General features: G+C 43.2%; 1 protein-coding gene across 2 annotated transcripts; it reads right to left on the reverse strand.

Moving 5' to 3' along the window:
• Positions 1–630: 630 nt before the first annotated feature.
• KCNG3 (potassium voltage-gated channel modifier subfamily G member 3) lies at positions 631–23,433 on the reverse strand. Of its 2 annotated transcripts, none has more exons than XM_081319492.1 (2): positions 22,702–23,433; positions 631–1,365 (listed from the first exon to the last, which is right to left on the reverse strand). In XM_081319492.1, the coding sequence occupies exons 1-2, from the start codon at positions 23,379–23,381 to the stop codon at positions 720–722; spliced, it is 1,326 nt and encodes a 441-aa protein (XP_081175618.1). In that variant the 5' UTR covers positions 23,382–23,433; the 3' UTR covers positions 631–719. The 2 variants fall into 2 exon arrangements, with proteins under 2 accessions (XP_081175618.1, XP_081175617.1); XM_081319491.1 differs by having other exon boundaries at positions 22,669–23,433.
• Between the last annotated feature and the right edge of the window lie 339 nt (positions 23,434–23,772).

The raw sequence follows: 23,772 nt of genomic DNA on the forward strand, positions 1-23,772 counted from the left end.
TTGTAGCTCCGGATCCACCTCTGATTACAGTTACTAAAAATTGGTGGCATCGTTTTCTGCCATTTTGACATGAGACATATCTCCAGAATGCCCTAAAATAGACTTATCACGGTTTGTAAAATAACAGCAACTCTTCTTTTTTGATCAAAACTTCAAAGGGGGAGGAAAGAATATTTTGGCTCTGCCCCTTTGCATCCCCAATATCCTGTCCCTTAACAATCCACATGCTGTCACGTGTGGTCCTGGCAATTAAAAGTTGGACACTTCTTATTGATATGTTATTTAAAATGCATTTCAAAACTATACTATCTAGGACAGGAGTGTCAAACTGCCGGCCGGTGGGCTGGCTGCATCATGCAGAGACTGCGCCCACCCCAGCTCTGGCAATAATATGAAAAGTTGTGATACGTCATGACACGTCACGTGACGTGGAGAGTTTAACACCCGTGATCTAGGATTTGGAGAAATGAGTTGGAAATGTTCACAACCGCTGAGACTATGAAAATGAAGATGTTTTCTCCCTTATGAATCTCAGGTCTTCTGAGGTGAAGAGCAAGTGACCATCCCTCAAACAGAGTAGGGAGATATTCCTCTTAAGTCACAGAGTATTGTACCAGCTTCATAATTCCTCAGACGGCAAGATGGAAAACGATGAGGAAGAACTTACCACTTTCTTCAATATTTTATGTTCTGCTATGAAATGCAATATGTGCTATTTGTTAATTTAAAAATTCTGCAGAAAGACTCCTGCTACATCTAGCAGACCGGAACTTGAGCTCATGGTAACACTGCACAAAGCTGTGGTAGATGAATGTAATAGGCAGAGCTAGCAAAACAATTCCACTGACTACACAAATCCCTCCAAGAATCCTTCCAGGTACTGTGATAGGACAAACATCCCCATAACCAACTGTGGTCATGGAGATGATAACCCACCAACAAGCAGCAGGAATGCTTGCATAGCCTTCATTGGGTTTTCCTATTTTCAGTCCGTGTTCAAGAAGTTGGGCAAGAGCACTGAAAATTGCCATGGCAACACAAACGAAGACCAGCAGCATCACCATCTCCCTGTAGCATCGCTTCAAAGTCAGGCCGAGCGTCTGAAGGCCGATGAAGTGGCGGGCCAATTTAATTACCCAAAAAATCCGCATCATTCTCAGAACCCGTAAGGTGACTCCAGCCCTCTGAAGCTGAGAATTCTCCCCTGTAAAAATTGTCATCAGCACAGAAATATAATACGGAGTGATAGCCAGCAAGTCAATGATGTTCAGTGGTCTCTTAACAAACTCACACTTGTCTTTGGAGACAATGAACCTCACAATGCACTCTGCCGTGAACCAGCCGATGCAAATGGCTTCGATTATCCTGCCAAAAAGAACATAAGCAAAACTATTAAATTTCTTTAAAACTCTTTATTGGGAATATTTTTCAATGCTTAGAGGCTTATTTAATGGACACTTTTACACTGACATGGACTCAGACTTTTAGTAGAAAAATATGCCAAATTCAAAGTCAAATTGGAGTTTATACAGTTTTCTTATTGTTTTTTCCTTCCAAAAATCATTATTGTGTTAATTTAATTTAATTTAATTTTATTAGATTTATATACCGCCCTTTCCCGAAGGACTCAGGGCGGTTTACAGGGTATTTTAAAATCACACCAATACAAATACAAAAGTTAAAAAACAATTAAAAAGATTAAATTATCCCTGAAAATAAAAGCCCCAGTAAAAATTCTCAGTTAAAAGTCTTCCGTGTGGATATCTCACCTGGCTATGTTTTCTTAAAGCTTTTTTAAAGTTATTTTGATTTCTGGGGGAAGGGATTATCATTATCATTAAAATCTGAGGACTTAAGATGTTGGTCAGGTTAAATGTTTCATTTGCTTCTTTGATTTTGTGTATATATGTGAAACAATTGATTTAATGTTCCTATATTTGGTTCAGACTATACTGCAGTTTAATTTCTCTGTGAATTCCTCTTCAAAATACTAGTGCTAGGCCATTTAAAATGCTTTTCTGGATGAATGATTACTATTCAGCAGTAAAATAGCTCAAGCAGTCCTCTCTCTCAAAGCATTTGAAATCGCTGAATAGAATGGAACAACTCTCTGTGGTTACCATAACCTTGAGAGCAGCAGATAGTTTTTGCGAACAATTAGAATTGTTCAAACAGAAGCACTAAAACACTGAGGATTCTTCTCATTTAAGCTGAGTATCCTGTTCAGACATGTCTCTAATGCTTTTTGAACAGAACACAGATTTAATCATTGCAGCAATGCCACTCATCAAAATAAAAGCCAAAGGAGATCCAAAGATTAGGTAACCTTTATATGTGCTGGACTTCAGTTGGCCATTCTTTGAACTAGTATAGTACGGTAGGGTTGCAATGTTCCAGATGTCCAGGAAAGAGCAAAGAAAAGTGGAGTATTCTGCACTCTTTGGTTGCCATCTGGTGGGCATCCAGATATTTGCAGACCAGATGTGATAGTTCTGCTTAGGGAGATTAAAGTCCAACTCATCCAAAAGACCTGGTTTGTTGGGAAAGCAAGCTCTATAATGATTGCCCAACTTCTTTCCACCTCTAAAATCATGCTAAACTATACCCTTGCTGTGTCTTCAAAACAGCAAAGTTTAAAACAAAGTAGAGATTCCAGTCTAGCAGTGCTATTATTCCAGAAGTTGTAATGCATGAGGAAGAGAAGACTTGCACTGTAATTCTGAAAATGTGGGACAATTTGGACTCCATGTATATAAAAAGGGCCCAAAGAACACTGCATAACACCATCAGAGGTAGTTTGCAACAAACAGTTCTACCCTACTGTTTTCCTGAATTAATTAGAAATTGTCAAAAATAACATTTTAAAATTTACTTGGTTTTCATTTCTGCATTTCTTTCACTTCTATCAGCCAGGTATTGAAAAGACACACACACACACACACACACACACACACACACACCCTTTGCCTACTGCTTCCCTTGTGTTGCAGCTAGAAGTCTAAAAATTCAGAACCAGTCTCTGGAAATCAAGGATGCCAAAGTAAGCAAAATCCTATAGCAAGACAAGCATAACTTGTAACCTGTAGAAATGACCAAAGGTGGAATCCCATGTCAGCATTTGTGCTTCCACAATGGAGATACACCAAAACAGTTAATCATAGAGACTTCCCATAGCTGTACTTTTGGCTCAGGCTGTTTTATATCCACCTCCAATGTTTATGATGTTTCAATACCTGCATACAATTTCACCAAGAAAGGAAAGTTTTCCTCCAAAATGCTTACCTGTGAATTGAATGGAAAAAAAAGAAACTGCTGTTGAGAACAAAATAAAAAATAAAAAATGGGGAGATGGTGCAAATGACTGGACTTATCACTGCTGAAAAGCATGGATTCCTTTGAAGATTTGTTTAAAAATGCTTTTCTGATCAATTTTAATCCCTTTTCTAAAGTCTAAGCAGGATTTCTATTTTTTTTTAATTTCCCCTCACTTCAACTCCATCTGTTTCCTTCTTCTTTGTTGTTTCTCTGGAAGTAGAAAGGTATGTTTGTGTGCTTCTGTGTATGAATGATTTGTGTGTGCCAAAACCTAGTGGTTGTATGTGCATTTTATAAACTCAGCACCTTATTTTATCAGTAATTAATAATCAGTAATTATTAATTAATATTAATATTTTGGTCAGTTAATATTTTTGTTTGTCCTATCTTTGTTATTTTTTTCCAAGTAAGATTTCTAATAATTATACAGACAAAGCTATACGCAGGGGAAATTTCCAGTATTGAATTCAAATATAATTAGTTCCTCTACTGGACCATGTGAAGAAACTGAACGTGGCACAGGGCTTTTGCCTACATCAGGGGTCTTCAAACTTGGCCCTTTTATGACTTGTGGACTTCAACTCCCAGAATTCCTCAGCCAGCTTTGCTGGCTGAGGAATTCTGGGAGTTGAAGTCCACAAGTCATAAAAGGGCCAAGTTTGAAGACCCCTGGCCTACATGGTAGTTTTTTTTGTCTGTTTGTCTTTAGGGTTGGGGGGAAGGGAAGTATCTTAAATTTAAGGTTGACTTTTTCAGGTAAATATGGTGCAATCTTTTTGCATTGAAATGAGTGGCTTTTTATTTAATTTATAGTTATAGTGTTTTAATTTTGTTTTTCAATCATTTAGAATTATTACCATTACATATTAGAGAGACAGCAGTACTGAGTGTCAGCCAATCATTTTTATATACTATTTAAACTTAATGACATGATCTACCTCTAGTTTACTGCCTATCAAGAGAATGTACGTATTCACCTAAGACTAGAGACATATTCAAATAACAACTAGATTATGTCTTTTAAAAAATGGGAGAATTAGTTCTGCTCATCTAGCATAACATGAATGCTGTAATTCATAATAGAGCTTAAACTATTCAATTATGCATATTTTCCTCCATTTCATCTGTTTTGTTTCACTTTTCTCTCTTCGTTCTGCTTTCTGAAATATGTTTCCTGATGAAGACTAGCAGAACTTGTGAAAATCCTAATAGATGCTACAATAGCGACATTTCATTTCAGAGTGGTAACTTTGTTCTGATTTTTTTAGTTTAAACAATGAATTCTGCAATCTAGGTTTACCCTGGCCTCTGGTTTCCAATTTAGTTGCATACACAATTCTGTTAAGGAGCAAAAAAAGCAAATAAATATAGAATAATATGTTATACAATAGCTATATGTCTACTCAGTAGTAATGCAAATAATTCCAGTATACTTCCCCCACATTGTAATGCCGAACTACAATCCTTTTTTTTAAAAAACAAAAAAAACAACACAAAATTAGTTCCAATGGAGAATGTAGTAATATTTTCTAACCTGGTGCTCTGCCGAGATTTGAGAGATACTATTTATTTGACATATTTATAAGGGCACCTGACTCCAAATGAACCTGGGCAGATGAAAAACAATTGGTCAAAAAATAACGACTTACCTGGAAGGAATGACCCACAAGTGAACTCTCACACTGGCCTACCGCCTCCTCCATTCAGCCTAATCCAAGGCCTGGAGGAAAAAAACCAGGTCTTCAGAGTTTACCGGAAGGAGAGCAAGTACTCAAAGTTTTCCATGTGTTTAGGAATTAAACTCATTCAGAAATGTAGTTCAGCATTACTTGCAGGGGCGCAGAGAGAGCTGACATGAAAAATAATGACGCTAAATATTCCAATAGATATGGCCATTTTATTTCTTTTGTATTCAGTTTTCTTTATTTAGAATATTTATTACACTTCTAAGAAAATTATTTTAACAATTGTAGGATGATTCTAAACTTAGGTCTCTTACAACTCCCCGAGTCCTAGGAGGTTACTCTAGATCAATCTTTTCATTTAATCTGTTTCTTACTTTTTGCTCTTACTGATAAGACTTAAACAAAATAGTCTTCTAGTTTAAACCGCTTCAGAATTTTTTTAAAAAAAAATCAGTAATAAGGCTAGTTTGTTGTATTCAAAGTAATTATATTCTGAGCTGTCAAAACAGCTTTCAGTTGCAAATTGCACATTTTCCTTTACAAAGTTTTATAAAATTCTTCTGCAAATTTATTGAGAGCTAAAAATAGAAAAATCAAAGGCATGGCCTCATCATCCACTAAATATCTGAATAAAATGGAATATACAAGACAAGAAACATGAAGGTGGGAAAACAAAAGACAAGACAGCCTGTGATTAAAGTTGACAACATCAGTTTGTGGATGAGGATGTGCTTTTATTCTTGCATCAAAGTACCTTTAGAAACCAACCACATATACCTACTCCACCCTTACACAATCCCAATAAAATCAGTAATTAACCGTTTTTGAATTGTTTAAAAGTAAATGTGAATTTGGGGTAGAATAACATTTATTATTTCTTCAGAATGAAGATTTACTAGCACTTACCTCCAAGTATACTTAGGATTCAGTGGCTCATGAAATCTAGCACAACGCTATTTGTATTTACTTCGCTCGTTTCACATTTGCTATTCTTCATCATTCTTGCCTATGCCAACAGACTCCTTCAGAGTTGTTCTTCCTGTACCCACCCTTGCATAATTCTATCCTATGATAGGTCAAACTGGCAGGGAGAAAGCAGAACTGCTTAATTCCTTCTTTGCATCTGTCTTTATGCAAAAGGGAAAAAAATAGCCCAACCTATCAAAAGCAGCACTGTGGGAGGCAGAACAGGAATGCAGGTCAGAAATAGGCAAAATTGATAAGAGAACACCTATCTCCTTTGGATGAGTTCAGCTCTTTGGGACTAGATAATTTACATCCCAGGGTACTGAAGTAGTTCACATATGTGATCATGGAACCACTGAATGAAATCTTTTAGAACTCCTGGAGCACAAGGAAACTGCCAAAGATCTGGAAAAGAGCTGATGTGGTTTCAATATTCAAAAATGACAAAAAACAACAACAACGACGAAAAACCCTGGATGCAGGAAACTACAAATCAACCAGCTTGACATCAATACCTAGGTAAAGGTAAAGGTTCCCCCGCACATGCGTGCTAGTCGTTTCCGACTCTAGGGGCCGGTGCTCATCTCCGTTTCAAAGCCGAAGAGCCAGCGCTTGTCCGAGGACATCTCCGTGGTCATGTGGCCGGCATGACTAGACGCCAAAGGCGCACGGAACGCTGTTACCTTCCCACCGCAGTGGTCCCTATTTTTCTACTTGCATTTTTACGTGCTTTCGAACTGCTAGGTTGGCAGAAGCTGGGACGAGTAACAGGCGCTCACTCTGTTACGCGGCACTCGGGATTCGACCCGCCAAACTGCCGACCTTCCGATTGACAAGCTCAGCGTCCTAACCCACTGAGCCACCGCGTCCCTATCAATACCTACAAAACTCCTAAAAAATAATAATAATCAAGCAGCAGATTTGTGAATATCTAGAAAGGAACAAGACAATTACTGGAAGCAAGCATAGGATTGTTAAAAACAGATCATGCCAGATCAACCTTATTGCTTTCTATGATAAAGTAATTAGTGGATCAGAGAAATGCTGTGGATATAGTGCACTTGGACTTCAGTGAGGCATTTGACAAAGTGGACCAGTGCATGTACGTCTATGTGTTGGGATGCATGCAGTGGGGTACCTCAAGGTCTTGGGCCTGGTGCTCTTCAAAATCCCCACGAATGATCTAGATGAGAGAATAGAAGGGGAAACTCATCAAATTTGCAGACAACACCAACCTAGGGGGGAAAGTTAACACTTCGGAAGATAAGCTCCAGATTCAGGATCTTGACAGACTTGAGCATTGAGCCCTATCCAATAAGGTCAGTTCAGTGGTGAGAAAAGTAAGGCCCTGCCCTTAGGTAGGAAAAGCCACTTACATAGATACAGAATAGGAGGTATCTGGCTCAAAAGTAGTAACTGTGAGAGGGATCTAGGTGTCCTGGTGTATCACTGCTTAAGAATGAATCAGTAGTGTGCTGCAGCTGCCAAAAAAACCCTAAGTATCTAGGCTGCATCAACAGAAGGATAGCATCAAAATCACAGGAAGTGATAGTACTGTTTTATACTGTACTAGTGAGGCCACACTTGGAATATTGCATCCAGTTCTGGTCACCACGATTCAAAAAAAGGTATGTTTAGCTTAATAAAGATAATAATAAAGATAAGGGTCAGGGGAGACATGATAGCTGTTGTGACTCAGGGCCAGCCTGTGGGTCCGACAGCCGGCTCCGATGTATCGGATGACTCAGATGAGGGGGAGGAGGGAAACGAACCGGCTGATGATGGTTTGGAGGCTTTGCAGAGCCCTCAGCCGGGGACCTCTTCTCAGCTGCGTGAGCCCGAGAGTGCGGAGGAAGATGACCCACAGCTGGCCCTGTTCAAGGACGCCCGACGCAGGAGGCAGTCGAGCAGGAACAAACAAAGAAAGACTGCGGGACTCCTCGGGAGGAGGCACAGGGAGACCACGCCCTGAGCTCTCTATAAAAGGAGTGTTTGGGGAGGGGCTGGTTGCTGAAAGCAACTTTTCCGCTTGAGAAGACAAGCTCTAGTGTTTTTGTTAACTGCGTAATAAATCTTGGCAGATGCCTTTTAGCCTTGGACGCTCTCCAGTCTCTTCTTTCTGAATAGGGGTTTGCCTTATTACAAGGCCAGAAGAGGGCTGGTTCAGAACAGTTTGCTTTCAGCCACCCACCCCTTATTACTACGATGGAGCAGCTTCTTGCCGAGAATGCCCAGCTCACCCAGCAACTCACTTTGCTGGCAGCTCAGGTGGCTCAACTGCAAGCTCAGGTACATGCTGCACCCCCACCCAGGAGGAAATGTCAGATAGCTATGCCGGATAAATTTGCTGGTAATCCAGAACTGTTTCCTGCCTTCCTGGGACAATGCCAGCTTTTTATCAGTGTGAGAGCAGCTGATTTCCCCACTGACCGAGATAAGGTGGGATTCGTGTTGAGCCTTCTGTCGGGAGATGCAGCTCGTTGGGGCACGCCTCTGTTGGCACAGCCTAGCCCTTTGTTGGATAACTTTGGGGGGTTTTGTGACCATATGCGCCTCATGTACGAGGACCCGATTAAGGCGCAGACTGCCACCCGACGCCTGAAAGCTTTGAGGCAGGGTCAGCGCCCTCTACAGGCCTATATCAGCGATTTCCGGCTGCTTAGCCAGGATTCCGCCTGGAATGAGGCTGCGCTCGTGGATGCCTTTCAGGATGGCTTGTCAGAGGAGATGTTGGATGAGCTGGCCCGCGTGGACATTCCCTCAGATCTGAATGGGCTGATCCATCTTTGTCTGCGGATCGATGCCCGGCTGCAGCAGCGAATGAGTCGCCGTGCCACCCCACAGACCCCTGCCGCCCCTGTTGTGCGTGAGCCCCCAGTCCAGAGGGAGGAGCCAATGGAGCTGGGTGCCGCCAGGTCCCGTCTATCGGTGACGGAAATGGACAGACGACGATCGGGGGGGTTGTGTTTTTACTGTGGGGACCCTGGACATTTGGCTGCTTCTTGCCCGAAGAAGCGTCAGCGGGCGTCAGTGACCAAGCCGGCCCCGAGAAAGTCCCCTGCTTTGCTGTCGGGAAACGGCCCGAGCCCGATCTAGACGGTGTGATAGATCGGGCGACCCACAACGACCACGCCGAGCGACGCCATTCCGACGGTGCCTGTGAACCTCCACGGCATTTGATTTTGGAGGCACGTCTGATCCTTCCTGGCAAGCCAGAGGGGATTCCGGTCCATGCCTTAATTGACTCTGGGGCTACCACTAACTTCATGGACTCGGCCTTCGTGGCCAAATGGGCTGTTCCCCAGTGTCCGGTGGATCCGCCCATGCTAGTGGAGACTATTGATGGTCGAGTGCTCCTGTCTGGGCCTATTACGGCCGCCACGCAACCAGTGTGTATGGCCATCAGTTCCCATGTGGAGGCCATCCAGTTCTACATCACTTCGGATCTGCACTTCCCCGTGGTCTTGGGACTGGCGTGGCTCCGGGCGCATGATTCACAGATCTATTGGTCTCAGAACTTGGTCACCTTCCCGAGTTTGCAGTGCGTGGACCACACCCGCCATATCTGTGCCGGCCAGGTGGAGGGCTCCTCAGGAGTTTCTTTGCCTCCCGAACTGTCCGACTTTGCTGATGTGTTCAGCGAGTCAGAGGCGGACCAATTACCCCCGCACAGGCCCTACGACTGCTCCATTGATCTAGTCCCTGATGCGCCTCTCCCAGTGGGGCGTTTGTATTCCATGTCGGAGCCCGAGTTGGCTGCATTGCGGGACTTCTTGACAAAGAATTTGGCTCGTGGTTTCATCCGGCCCTCGTCCTCGCCAGTGTCTGCCCCCGTGCTCTTCGTCAAAAAGAAGTCGGGCAAGTTACGGCTCTGCTGTGACTACCGGAAACTCAACGCCATCACGGTGCGTAACCGCTACCCGCTGCCCCTCATCCCCGAGCTCTTGGACCGACTCCGGGAGGCTAAGATCTTCACGAAACTGGACCTGCGTGGAGCTTACAACCTCGTCAGGGTTCGGCCGGGTGATGAGTGGAAGACGGCGTTTGGTACTCGCTATGGACATTTCGAGTACACGGTGATGCCGTTTGGCCTGACCAACGCCCCCGCTGTGTTTCAGCATTTTATGAACGACATCTTTCGGGATCTGTTGGACCAGTTTGTCGTGATTTACCTGGACGACATCCTGATTTACTCCCCGTCGCGTGAAGCGCATCATCAGCATCTCCGTCAGGTCCTGCAGCGCCTCCGGAAACATCGGCTGTTTGCCAAGTTGGAGAAGTGCCAGTTCTACCAGGTGACCATCGATTTCTTGGGTCACCGCATTTCTCCTGAGGGCATCGCCATGGAACCGAGTAAAGTTGAGTCGTTGCAGAGTTGGCAACCCCCACGTCGCGTGAAGGATGTTCAGCGACTTCTTGGATTTGCCAACTACTATCGAACATTCATTCCTGGCTTTGCTGCCCTGACAGCCCCCCTTACCCGGCTCCTGCAGAAGAAGACTCGGTTCCAGTGGAACGCCCCCGAACAACAGGCGTTCCAAGCTTTGAAGGACGCCTTCATGAAGGAGCCCATCTTGAAGCATCCTGACCCGCAACGGCCGTTTGTCGTGGAGGCGGACGCCTCCGACATTGCCATTGGGGCCGTGTTACTCCAGGCAGCGACGCCCAACGGTACCCTTTTCCCTTGCGCGTATCACTCTCGGAAATTGACCCCCTCGGAGCGCAACTATACCATCTGGGAGAAGGAGCTGCTGGCCATCAAGGCGGCGTTCGAGGCTTGGAGGCATCATCTGGAGGGGGCGCGGCATCAAATCGAGGTCCGGACGGACCACAAGAATCTGGAAAGCCTGCAGACCGCTCGGAATTTGAACCAACGCCAGATCCGGTGGTCCCTCTTCTTTGCGAGGTTTGACTTCCGGGTGCGGTACATACCAAGCGGGCACAACCAGAGAGCGGATGCTCTGTCCAGGAAGCCCGAGTACACCCGAGTGGAAGACAAGCTTCCGCCCAGGACAGTGATCCCCGTCGAGTCTTTTGCTGCGGTGCGGGAGCCGGTGGATATACGGGCTCGGATCCGGGAGGCGCAGCAGCAGGAGGCGTGGGTGGCTCAGCGGAAGGAAGAGGTGGGGCCAGATTCGCCTTGGTCGGTCACGGATGGACTCCTGTATTATCGTGACCGGCTCTATGTTCCAGGAGGGCCACTCAGGGGACTCGTCCTCAGCCAATGTCATGATAACCCGGCTGCGGGGCATTTTGGCCTGTTCAAGACTCTGAACCTGGTCTCCCGTACCTTCTGGTGGCCCCGAGTCCGACACGATGTCCAGTCTTATGTCACCTCCTGCGTCCCATGCAGGCAGGCCAAGTCAGCGACAGGGGCCCCGCCTGGTTTACTGCAGCCTTTGCCAACGCCCAAGAGACCCTGGGGGGCTGTGTCCATGGACTTTCTGACGGATCTACCCCCATCCTCCGGCTTCACGACAGTGTTTGTGGTGGTGGACATGTTGACCAAGATGGCGCACTTCATCCCCTGTCGCGGCTTACCGTCAGCTCGCGCCACTAGTCGCATGTTCATCCAACAGGTGTTCCGGCTGCACGGCCTTCCCGATAGGGTCGTCTCCGATAGGGGGGCCCAGTTTACAGCCCGCTTCTGGCAGGAGTTGATGCGGGCGTTGGACATTAAGGTTTGCCTCTCGTCCGCGCATCATCCTCAGACCGACGGGGGTACCGAGAAGGTCATCGGCATCTTAGAGCAGTATCTGCGCTGCTATGTTAACCTGCAGCAGGACAATTGGGTGGACTATTTGGCCATAGCCGAGTTTGCCTTTAACAACTCGCAGCACACCTCCACGCAGATGACACCGTTCTTGGCCAACGTGGGTTATCACCCCAGGTTTTTCCCCCTTTCTCCCGTGGACTCACCGGAGCCGGCAGCGAACGAATTCATGGCGGAATTACAGGCGATCCATCGGTTGGTGCGACGGCAGCTGGAGAAGGCCAAGGCCGACTACAAGAGGTTCGCCGATCGGTCGAGAAGGGATACGCCTCCATTATCGGTGGGGGATCGGGTCTGGCTGTCCACCAGGAACCTACCATCCACTCGGCCGGCGAGGAAGCTGGACCACCGTTACCTTGGACCGTTCCCAGTCGAGGCCGTCATCAACCCGGTCGCCTATCGTTTAACTCTGCCACGTTCCCTGCGCGTGCACCCCGTTTTCCATCGGTCCTTGTTGGTCCCCGAACAACCGGCTTGTCCACTTCGCCAAGCGGAACCTCCCCCATCAGGACCTGGTGATGGCGACAGCACCCCCGAGTACGAGGTCGCCAGCATCAGGGATTCCCGCTGGCTGAAAGGTCGCTTCCAGTACCTGATCGAGTGGAAAGGGTACGGGCCGGAGGACTTCACATGGGAAGACGCGACTGCCGTTCATGCCCCTGCGTTGGTGACTGCTTTTCACGAACAGTTCCCATCCCGACCGCATCCGGATCGGCAGACCCGGGGGAAGGGCCCTGCGGTGCGGGATAGTGTTGTGACTCAGGGCCAGCCTGTGGGTCCGACAGCCGGCTCCGATGTATCGGATGACTCAGATGAGGGGGAGGAGGGAAACGAACCGGCTGATGATGGTTTGGAGGCTTTGCAGAGCCCTCAGCCGGGGACCTCTTCTCAGCTGCGTGAGCCCGAGAGTGCGGAGGAAGATGACCCACAGCTGGCCCTGTTCAAGGACGCCCGACGCAGGAGGCAGTCGAGCAGGAACAAACAAAGAAAGACTGCGGGACTCCTCGGGAGGAGGCACAGGGAGACCACGCCCTGAGCTCTCTATAAAAGGAGTGTTTGGGGAGGGGCTGGTTGCTGAAAGCAACTTTTCCGCTTGAGAAGACAAGCTCTAGTGTTTTTGTTAACTGCGTAATAAATCTTGGCAGATGCCTTTTAGCCTTGGACGCTCTCCAGTCTCTTCTTTCTGAATAGGGGTTTGCCTTATTACAAGGCCAGAAGAGGGCTGGTTCAGAACAATAGCAGTCTTCCAATATCTGAAGGGCTGTCATGGGGAAGAAGGTGTCAATTTATTCTCTGTAGCAACTGAGGCAGAACAAGAAGCAATGTATGGAAGCTCATGGAGAGTCAAGTGGGAACAAGAAGGAATTTCCTGAGAGTGAGAATGATTAAGCCATGGAACAGTTTGCCTCCCAGAGTTGTGGATGTTCCACCACTGGAGGTTTTCAAGAAAAGATTGGACAGCAATTTGTCCAGGATGGTATAAGAACTCCTGCCTTGAGCAAGGGATTGGACCAGAAGACCTTCAAGGTCCCTTCCAGCCCTATGATTCTATAAATCTGTAAAACCATTGGTCCAGTTTGATTAACACTGGTCACTCTGATTAAAATCCTTTTCAAAAATATTAGCAATTTTTCAAGTTCTATTATATGAAATCCTTATAATACCTATGGATTTTTACATAATGTATTATATGCTTCAATCCAATATGATGCAGGTATGTGCTAAAAGGGAACTTGTGTAACATTTATTAACCTTCCAATGTTTAAGAGCCAGCAACTTTTTTAGCATGAGAAAGAGGGAGGGAAAGAAAACGGCTCTTAGTTCTCAGTATCACTGAATATGCTAACCCCAAATAGCTCAGCTCATATTTTAGATCTGCCTCCAAAATAATTCAGTGTATTCTAGACAATGACACTAGAAAAGGAAGAAAAGGGGTGACTTGCCCATAAGAAGTAAGGGGGCCCTAAATAGTCTTGCCAGGAAACAATTGAGCATCAGATCTAATTATCAAGTAGTTTCTCCTTTTACTCTAGCCCCAGTTCAAGAGGCTTTGTGCAACCAAATTTGATGCACCGGAGGTCCTATTTGTTCTCCCTTTTTGCAAAAATCAATTAACCTTTCTTGTTGCTTTCCTTAGCTTTTATCCATTTTACCTCCCTAAGCTTCAAAGCCAGATTGTAATACTATATTTGGAAACTGACAACCTTCTGCTTATCAATGCTAACCTGAAGACATACCATTCAGTACAGACAAAGCAAGGTCTTAAGCCACAGGTGTGTCTACTTCACTGAAAGTAAGTCCCATTAAACTGTGAAGTTTTCCCCAGGGAAAATGCATATACATTTGCAGTGTTTAGCACGTGCTAAAAACAGTATGTATGTTCTTAGCTTTTCTTTCTAAAGCAGCTGTGTTAGACAACAATTTCCAGTCTCTCCAGCAAGCCTCTCTATGGTAACAGTCCTGCTAAGACCAATGGGAAAGTAATCCAACTGTACTGGATGCTCTAAATTGAGATCTAGTGATACAACTGAAATTTTAAAACGATTTGTGGATTCTTGAGTGTAGTGGAAATATGTCTTAATTTTCTGTGTTTTAAAGGGAATTTAAAATGAAGTTTAAGTGCTTACATGCTTACAAGATTTTGCCAACTTTCTTTTAGCTTATGATGAAGTTTTAGTTTTCATTCAAAGTATGAATATTCTGCTACAGGACCGACATTCTTTAGAATATCAATCAGCAAAATGATAGCTTTTGATGGATATGATTAACTGCCTAGCTAATAATAGCTAACATTTGCAGAACCAGATGCTGAGGTTTAATTTTGTTTAAGAATCCAGTCATTTTATGCTCAGACCCACAACTTTTGAATACGATGTTAAGGGCTCAGTCTTGTTTCTGAGGCTAATAGGTTACTAACAGTCATCTCTAAATCTCCAAAAGCATCCATAGACAGATTTACTGTCATTACAAAATTAGTGTGCATGTGTTCTATGTGGCTTCATAGCAGTGGTGGGATTCAGCTGGTTCGCACCACTTCAGCAGAACTGGTAGCTAATTTTTTGTTGCCCAGGCCCAGAATTGACTTCTGGAAGCAGCATCCACACAGAGAAGCAGTTGTTCACATATTTGAATCCCACCACTGCTTCATAGTGTCAGGTGGTATTACCTGTTAAAGCACTAAAAAAGCTTCCCAGGATTAGATTTTCCATAGCATAGAATTCAATAGGTTATGCTTAGAATTCATTTACTGGGAAGTTCATAGGTCAGAAATATTCAAGATCCTTTATGATGTCTCCGCCATTTAGGTTAGGGTGGAAAATACAAGTGGGGTTTACATTTTCATAAGCTAAAAAAATTCAAGCTCAGTTCTTCCATTTCTCTTTCACAGAATGAAGGGAAAACCTGCTGTGTATTATTGTACAAGTTTACCCCCATGACAGCTACCGTTCTGTTTTCCAAACAATATGGTTACATTATATATGCATTATATGTAACTGTTTTAATGTGTTATACTAACAAAATTTTTCTCCTCCTAATTCATCCTCATCAAGGTGATGCTAGCATTCTTTAAAAAATAGCAACTTTGAACATGCAACAGAACATTCAAAGAAAAAGTAATGCATATTAAGCAATGGTAAGTATGTAGTTTCTCATACCAAGACGATCCAAATAACAGGGTAAATGATTATTGCAGGATCCAATCTGGGCCGGTCACCGGGACCAGAAGTTTTGTCTTCGACCCAGATTGGATCCTGCAATATTATCCTGGGACACGCATATTTGCCTTCATTCGTGATTGTTCTGTACTCCTGGTCTTATACTTTGCTGCTTTGTCCCTTTCTTCCCTTTTTCTTCTTTTCTTGTTAATCTCCTGGCTGATTTAAGCTTTACCTGTAGTTTCAGTGGGAACAAAGGGAATGAAGTATGTATGATTGTTGCCCTGGGGACTGCACATTGTTTTAAGGGCAGAGCTAAGACAGGTGCCCTCCTTGTCTGCTTCATTGTTTTAAGGCTCATCCTCGCTTGCTCTCTATGTCACAGGAATCTATGGACACACAATGCTTGCAGCTGTCTCAGGACTGTGGCAAATCCCTTAGTTGGAAAGACATCAAGTGGCTGTGGATTGCAAACAGCCAGGTAAATCGTGCCTCTGAAAAAATCAGCCACCATTAAAATAGAATGAAAACAGAGCTTTTCTCTGACTGGCCACGGCTGCTTAAGATGCAGTGTCCCTCTCTTTGGAGATTCCGTGCAGTGATGTTTTGCTGGTTACTTGAATGACTTGGTTTTTGTCAGGAGGCTATTGCTACCTGCTTCCTCTAAAAAAAAAAAGAGCAATTAAATGCAAAGCATAAATTTATTATTGATTTCTATAGGAATCAGGTGCTTAACTTAGCAAACATGAGAAAAGCTACTTTGCATATGATGACGATGAGATGTGGCCTAGGAATATTAACACAAATTGTTTTCAATATGCAACACCAGCAATTTGGGGTTGTTGTTTTTTATATATTCCCTGCTGAAATACTGTGGGTTGCAAATGCATTACGTTTTCTTCCTTAATTGTGATAATTTATTTATTGTTGAGAGCAAAAAGGGACAACTGCTCGTGGAAAGCAAACCTGGTATTTTTAGAGACCACAAAGTAATCTTATACGTTAATCCGCAATACATTGTTTGGCAGTAATTTCTACTTCACCTAGTGGATTTTTTTCTAATCCAAACATGCAGAATTAGGATATAAGGCTAAGAGTTCTCAGCTAAATGACAACTAATCTGCACTTCCACAATCTGTTCTGGAAGGCAACATTACAAATAAAATACTTGACATACGATATCATCATACAAACATTTTTTCCTCACTATCTTTAATTCTCAAAAATATGCATGCCAATCTGGATTATTGGATCTGGAATAGTCCTACTTAAAATGAATAAAACTGCATCAACTGCAAATGACTGGCACTCTTGACATTTCTAAATAAGCTCAAATCTTCTGAAGACATTTGCTTGCATATTAAGATTGCTAACATCTATACAACTAAATTGTGATGATGTTTATGTATTCAATTCACTTCTACTTGCCCTCTTAAAAAATAACACCCAAACAAACTACATTTGTGTTCCAGTGTTAGCAAGCTGAAACTTACACTTTTCTAAGAATCTAGTAAAATGCAAAAAACAAAAAAAAACAAAACAAAACAAAATGGAAAGCCACTGCTTGAAACTTCACAAATTATTGAATTTTAGAGGATTGGGAAAATAATATTAGGAAAAGGTTTGTTCCCTAATGAAAAGAAACAAATAATTTGCTCCAAATTATTCCAATACTGACTACCAAAGTTTGGGTGTCTGTTTAGTTTATCAGGAGTGATGCACAAAGACTAGTCAACATGAGCCGTGTTACTTGCAAAGTTTTCACACAGCTGCCACTGAGTGATTTTCTAAAGTTTTGCAATTCAGATAAAGCAAGCTTACATGCTACCCCAACCTGAAATTGTACGTGTATTGTTAGATTTTTTTTCCCCCAATAACAAACTAGTGCAATTTTAGGCTGTTCACGTATCACATTAAGACAAAAATGAATGCATGGATTAGAGCATGGTAGGCCAAACTGCAGCTAATAAGTTGTTTGCTGGATCACTCTGCCAAAATTCAGCAGCAAACTGCCAAATTGAGATAGTAGTTTTTTAGTTAAATTAAAAAATAGATTTATAAGATGCATATATTTAATTTTCAGTAATTTAACAAGAGCCAAATTGAAGAAATGCATTGAAACTTCCATCTCTTCTTTTCTGTTGTCATACTTTACTGCCACATCCCCTGTAGTATTTTGTGGTTGAAAAAAAAATAGTTAAGAAAAATAAAGGGCTGGCATTAGCCCCCAAATGATTATTCACCCTTGGCTTAACATTATATATGAACCAGCAGGTACTAAAGATATTAAAGTGCTCACAAAACTGGATGTTCTTGCAATGACTACCTTGAGGTGATCAACCAGTGTTTTTTGAAATTCATGTGAATGTAAATCTTCATCTGTGACCAGAGTTATTCAAAAACACGCCTATATTAGTGCAGCTAAGTTTTAAACAATAGTATGGGAAAAATTGTAGGAGAAAATATTCTACAGATAAAGGAGAATATTGGGTAGCTCAGGGTTAACACGAGGTGGTCCTTTGTGCTCTTTTGACTTGGTTGCTTTCTTGCAGACGTTTCATTACCCAAACTAGATAACATCATCAGTGCTAGTTTGCTATCATTACCTGTAATAATGAAACAGCTGCAAAAAAACAACCATGCACAGAGAGCACCAAGGACCCCTCAAAAAATATTCTGCTGAAAATAAACTGTTCTCTGTTAGTACTGACTCACATTATCAATCAGCGTAACTGAGCACCTTGCAGACAAATTCTGCAAATTGTTTCCAAATTGTTAAGATTAAAGTAAACAAGTGAATGTGATGTTAGCAATTTTGTGAGACCAATCTCCTTGCTCAGAAAATAAAAGCAAACTGTGTGTGTGTGTGTGTGTGTGGAGGGGAGGAATGCATAAATAAACAAAATAAAAAACATTTCCAGAACTTTTCTTGTCCCTTCAGAATGTGATGGCAAAGAACAGAGAAATGGTAGCCGTAAAAACCTTTGGTTTTGAATTTCAGCCAACACTTTCATGAATAGATCTTTTTTTATTTTATTTAGGAGGTTTTATTTAACTACTTGGTATGTACAATAAAACAAACCTCTTTAACATTACTTACAGCATTTTGGATAGCTGGCCATCTCCTACAGGTAGCATAAAACTAAATTTCTTCCATTGGGAGAATGTGAGACTAGAGTTCTTTTGAGGTCTGTTTCAATTCTAGGACTCTATACAGCAGATATTTGTCTTCTTTCATTGCATGTATTCAGTGTATTATGTAGAACTCTATAACACACATTTCTGTGAGTTACTTTCCATTAGCAAAAAAGAGGTGGATCACACCCTCCTGGCAGATTTTAATAGAAAACTAAAGATCTATTGGTATAGCAAACATTCTTTTTAATGTAGGGTCCTTGGTGCACTGATGACATTACCTAGTTTGGTAATGAAATGTCTGCAAGAAAACAACTAAGCTCAGAGAGCACCAAGGACCCCACAGTTCAACCCTAGTTAAAAATATTTTCTTCTTTTAAATCTTTCTGGTTTTGTGACTTTATATGATCACTGATTTGCATTTGTGTGTGCGTGTGTGTTGGTAACATTTATTACTTTCTTATTTTATTTGTCCTGGTTTAATTGATGTTGTTTTTTGTACTTCATTGTTGCACCGTAAACTGGCATAGGGCCTGAGTACCTGAGAGATTGATTATTTTTAAGTATTTATGCCTGCCCAGTACATTTTGGCAAAGCAGGTTCCCTTCCCACCCCTTCTAATAAACACTGTCATCTTATGGGACCAAGGAAGCATGCCTTCTATGTTGCAGTCCCTGCCCTCTGGAACAGCATCCCTCCAACGATGTGGACAACACCCTCTGTCTTAGGGGAAAGCACTTAAGACCTGCCTCTGGTGTCAGGCCTGAGATTGATGTGTTTTGGGGCCCTTTATTTGGTTTGGTCTGATATAGTTTGATTGTTTTAGGCCCAGGTGCCTATGGGGTTTAACTGTTTTATTGTTTTATATTTGTAAGTTGTTGTTAGTTGCAAAGTCATGTCTGACCCATTGCAACCCCATGGCCAACGTTCTTCCAGGCCTTCCTGTCCTCTACCATCTTCTAGAGTCCATTTAAGCTCACGCCTACTGCTTCAGGGACTCCATCCAGCCACCTCATTCTCTGTCATCCCCTTCTTCTCTTGCCCTCAATCTTTCTATTTCTATAACAATGAGTGGCTGTAATAAAGCTCATTGTCACATTCATCACCATCATCATTTGCCACTGGCAGGCCTGCCAGGAGTGTGTGGATATAAATTTTAAAATAAATAGTTGTATATATTTTATACACACGTCAGATCTGTACACATTACATCTGTTCATACAAGAGATATCATTATGTTATTACTTGTCACTGAACTAATCTCTTTTTTTTGGTGGGGGGAGTTTAAAGCTGTTTTCATCACATCACCAAAGCAACCCTATCGGATGATTGGCTCCTGACCCATGCTCCTTAAAACCAAAACATATACTTAAGAATAATTTGAAATAAATATGTTGGAGATCATTAGGTTCAATAATAGAAGCTACTATTTTAAAAAGTTAGCTTTGCAGGTATGTGGACTAAAAGATCATTTCAGTTTACCCAGATTTAAGTGTCATTTTATCCTATTTTTGAATAAGCCTATAAAATTTCATAATACTTGTACACTTAAACACAAATGGTTTAAATAATTGTTTCATGTCTATGGGATTAAAAAATCTTACTGTATTCATATCTTGAGATATATAAGGAAGCAAAATAGAGCATCACGTATCTGTAAGCTTAATCAGTATTTGAGTGATGACATTAATAAGCTTGCTCACATTAAGGTTATAAAGTGTTCTTTAATTTGAAGCATACTTTATTCTGTAGCACTTTTTAAGCTGCAGAATCCATTTGGTAATCCTGCTTCTTGAAATTAGATAACTCGTTGAGGTAAGACTATTTCAATTAGTACAATCTTCTGGGTCCATTAAAAAACCAAGTCAAGAGTGCACAGGTGTAAAGTACAATCTGATGATTGCAATCAGACTCTAGAAACAGGACACATGACTCCACCACCATTTAAATTCAAATGTCGCATTCTCCCAATTCAGACAAAACTGGTTGACAACCCTTTTGGTAACCCATTTAGAAAGCTTCCTCTTAAACGCATAGCTTTCAATTTGGAGTTTGTATATAGGTATGAGAAAATTATTTAAAAAGTAAGATGATTATTTTATAATTATGTTTTATTTCAGGGGGTAGGTTAAATAGCAATAATCACAGTTTCCAGTACGCCAGTGGCAGCACGTGCTATTGTATAATAATGTAATAAGCCTTTCCTCTTATTCCTTTTGAGTACTATAAAACTTGGAAAGCAAAATCTGGATGACTGCAACCATGGTGGAAAGTAGAAAAAAATCAGAACTGCAGGAACAAGAGTATTTTAAAGGCTGTGGTTCTGCAAAACCAATAGCATAGATTATTTCATAAAGAGAAAAGATTCTAGGAATAATGGGCATTTGAAGCAAATGAAATCTGGCATATTTTCCTCTCTTACTTGGGACACAAAGATAATTAAGATAATACTATTACTGGCCCAGCTTCTGTGGGTGGAAGTAATTAAGCTTTCATGGATCTACATTAGACAAATGGAAGAATACCATTATAGGCATATTCTCAACAGCATCACAAAATAATCCAAGAAAATATATCCACTCACTTGTTTCTTATTCCATGGGATAAACCCATCAAAAGCTGTCTGTGTACAATATGTTTGTTTGATGCATGACTGGGTGCATTATAAAATCAATAATCTTTGAAAAAGTTGGTGATCTGTGGGACAATTTGTTTTATGATAAAAGGAATTTCCCTAGACCTTTTTCCCAACTTGACACCCTAAAGTATTGCAATTACAATGTCAGATATCTGTCGAGCAAAGACAGCAGTCATTCTATTTAGCTATTCTGGATTTTATAATTCTATCACACTTATTCAGAGAAGGGTTTCTGGAGATGGTATATACAGCTATGGTTCAGCAGCCAGCAAACCTGAGGAAATGCAAAACAAATTTCAGTGCTAGAAACTTGATTGCTTCTAAGATGCCAGATAATGTTGGTTCCAGCATGATTAAGAACTGAAATCTCAAGGCTATTTTTTCAAACTTCTTTTAAACTTTCATAAAAATATAATAACTTTCATAAGGGAGACGATATGTTCTGGGCAAGATGAACAAAATGTAAACGGAGTTCTACTGGTTGATTCCTGGCTGATCTGCAGTTTACCAGTAGCAATCTTTTTTTTCTAAATTAAGCTGCAGAAATTAACAACGCTTGGGGTAACCATGAGGGGATTTTTGTGGAACTGAAAGTTCAGTCTGGTTACCAAAAATAAATTCTTAGGCTCAGAATGTGCTGAAAGACACCCTGTTCTTTAACTTCTTTACCACTGACTCTGGTGGGTGGATCTTGGGGCTTTTGGTAAAAAATAAAGTAGATTCAAAAAAGCTGTTCTCCTTAGTTCTAAATGGCTTGTAAGTCACTTACCTGGCATTGAACATGACGTTAGTACACACCTAACATTACATTTCTTCCTACAGCTGGAAGTGATAAATAACTGAGAACAACTGGCAAATTATCTTTTGGGAAGAATTTTACTTGCCTCTATATGATTTTTCCCAAGATAAATATTGTTTGACTGAAGGTCAGTAAATAAAATTTGGCAACTTCTGTATAAGACAAGTTTAATAGACTTCTCTGGGGAATGATAGAATCTTTCCAACGACAGGGACAGCACATTTTTGCATGATAACCAAAAGGACATTTATTTGTTCCAAAGCAGCCATTATAGTCCAGAAAATTTGGTTGGCTGATTCATTTCAGCATTATTATATCAGTCACACTGGAGCTCAAAGTGGTTTTATCTTAAATCTGGTAGCTCTTATATTTTCAAACTGTCAACCCAAAGGAAGACAGTTCAAGACTCACACAGTGAAATCTTGTTTCTAGTAGCCCGAAATAAACCCAGTTAAATGTAAGCTTAATTCCCAGGAAAACCCATCTATTAGTTGTGTGGTTACACAGAGATCTAGAAGTTATTGATCTGGTTTTCAAGAATCACCTGGCTGTTAAACCAAGCTTACCCCTTGCCAAATGAGATGCGGAACGAGTTGGGATCTCCAATGTGGCAAACTGATGCTGGCAGAAGAAGACACAGAGACCAGAATGGGACAGAGGTCACACCACTGATGGGGGAAATATTAATCACTTCATCCTACCCTGAAGGCTCCCTGATTGAGTCTGCTGTGTACCTGCTCTGCTCCTCCAGGCTTCGGTTCTCAGCTGTTCGCCACTCTGGCATGGTGCTGGCACACAGCACCACCATGGAGACGATGACGAAGAGGATGGAAACGGTGGCCAGGATCTGGGCGGCCACCGACGAGGTGGGCTCCTCGAAAGTTCTCCTCATCCTTTCCAGCCATTTCTTCTCGCCGGCGCCAGGTGGGGCCACAGCATCCCCGCTCTCCTGGCCCTGGGAAGGTTGGGGCTGGCCGCTGCTTTTGCTACTGCCGCTCCCGGCTCCGGAGGGCTCCGCCCGGATGTCTTCTGCCGAATAGTAGGTATAAGTATCGGACATGCGGTCGTCCAGCCGGCGCTGGCAGCAATAGTCCAGGTGAGATCCCTCCAGGCCCCAGTAGATCATCTCGTTGTAGAAGGAGAGTTCACACATGTGGGGCACGAAGCGCAGGTGGCCGTAGCGCACGTAGAGCAGGATAAAGCCGAAGGCTTCGGAGTGCCGGTCGAAGAAGTACTCGTTCCGCTCGCGGTCGTAGTCGTCGCACACTTCGAGCACGTCTTGCTCCGACAGGCAGCCGTGCAGGCGGCTCACCCGCTGGAGGGGAAAGTCCTTCAGCACCTCCCGAGCGAAAGAGTAGCGGGTGCCCCCCACGTTCAACACCACCACCGGCGGGCCACCCCGGCCAAAGGTCATGGCTCGGAGGAGTACAGAAGCAGAAGCGGGGCGCGGGCGGGAAACGGCGGGTCCGGCTGCCTTCAACCCCCGGGGAGCGGGGCCAGGAAGGGCGGGATCCGGCTGACCCGCCCGGCTTCTCCTCAGGCAGCCGGACGCTCTCTGGCTTCTCTCGGTCTCTTCACCCACCCACCCACCCCTCCCGCCCCCCTTCGTCGTCCACGAGGCGGGAACGGCGGCTCTGCTGTCCCGGGAAAGCGACGAGCGCGCGGCGGTGCGCCTCCTCGAACAACCCGGAGTCTTGGCGACGCCTCGGGCTTTAGCGAGGGGTGACGGCGGGCGCCTCGCTGCGCCCGGAGCACGCGGTTACCAGATAACCGGGATAGCCTGTGCAGAGGAGCTGCAGCCGCCG

Source organism: Vipera berus (genome assembly GCF_964194415.1).
Source record: "Vipera berus genome assembly, chromosome: 1".
NCBI lineage: Eukaryota > Metazoa > Chordata > Lepidosauria > Squamata > Viperidae > Vipera > Vipera berus.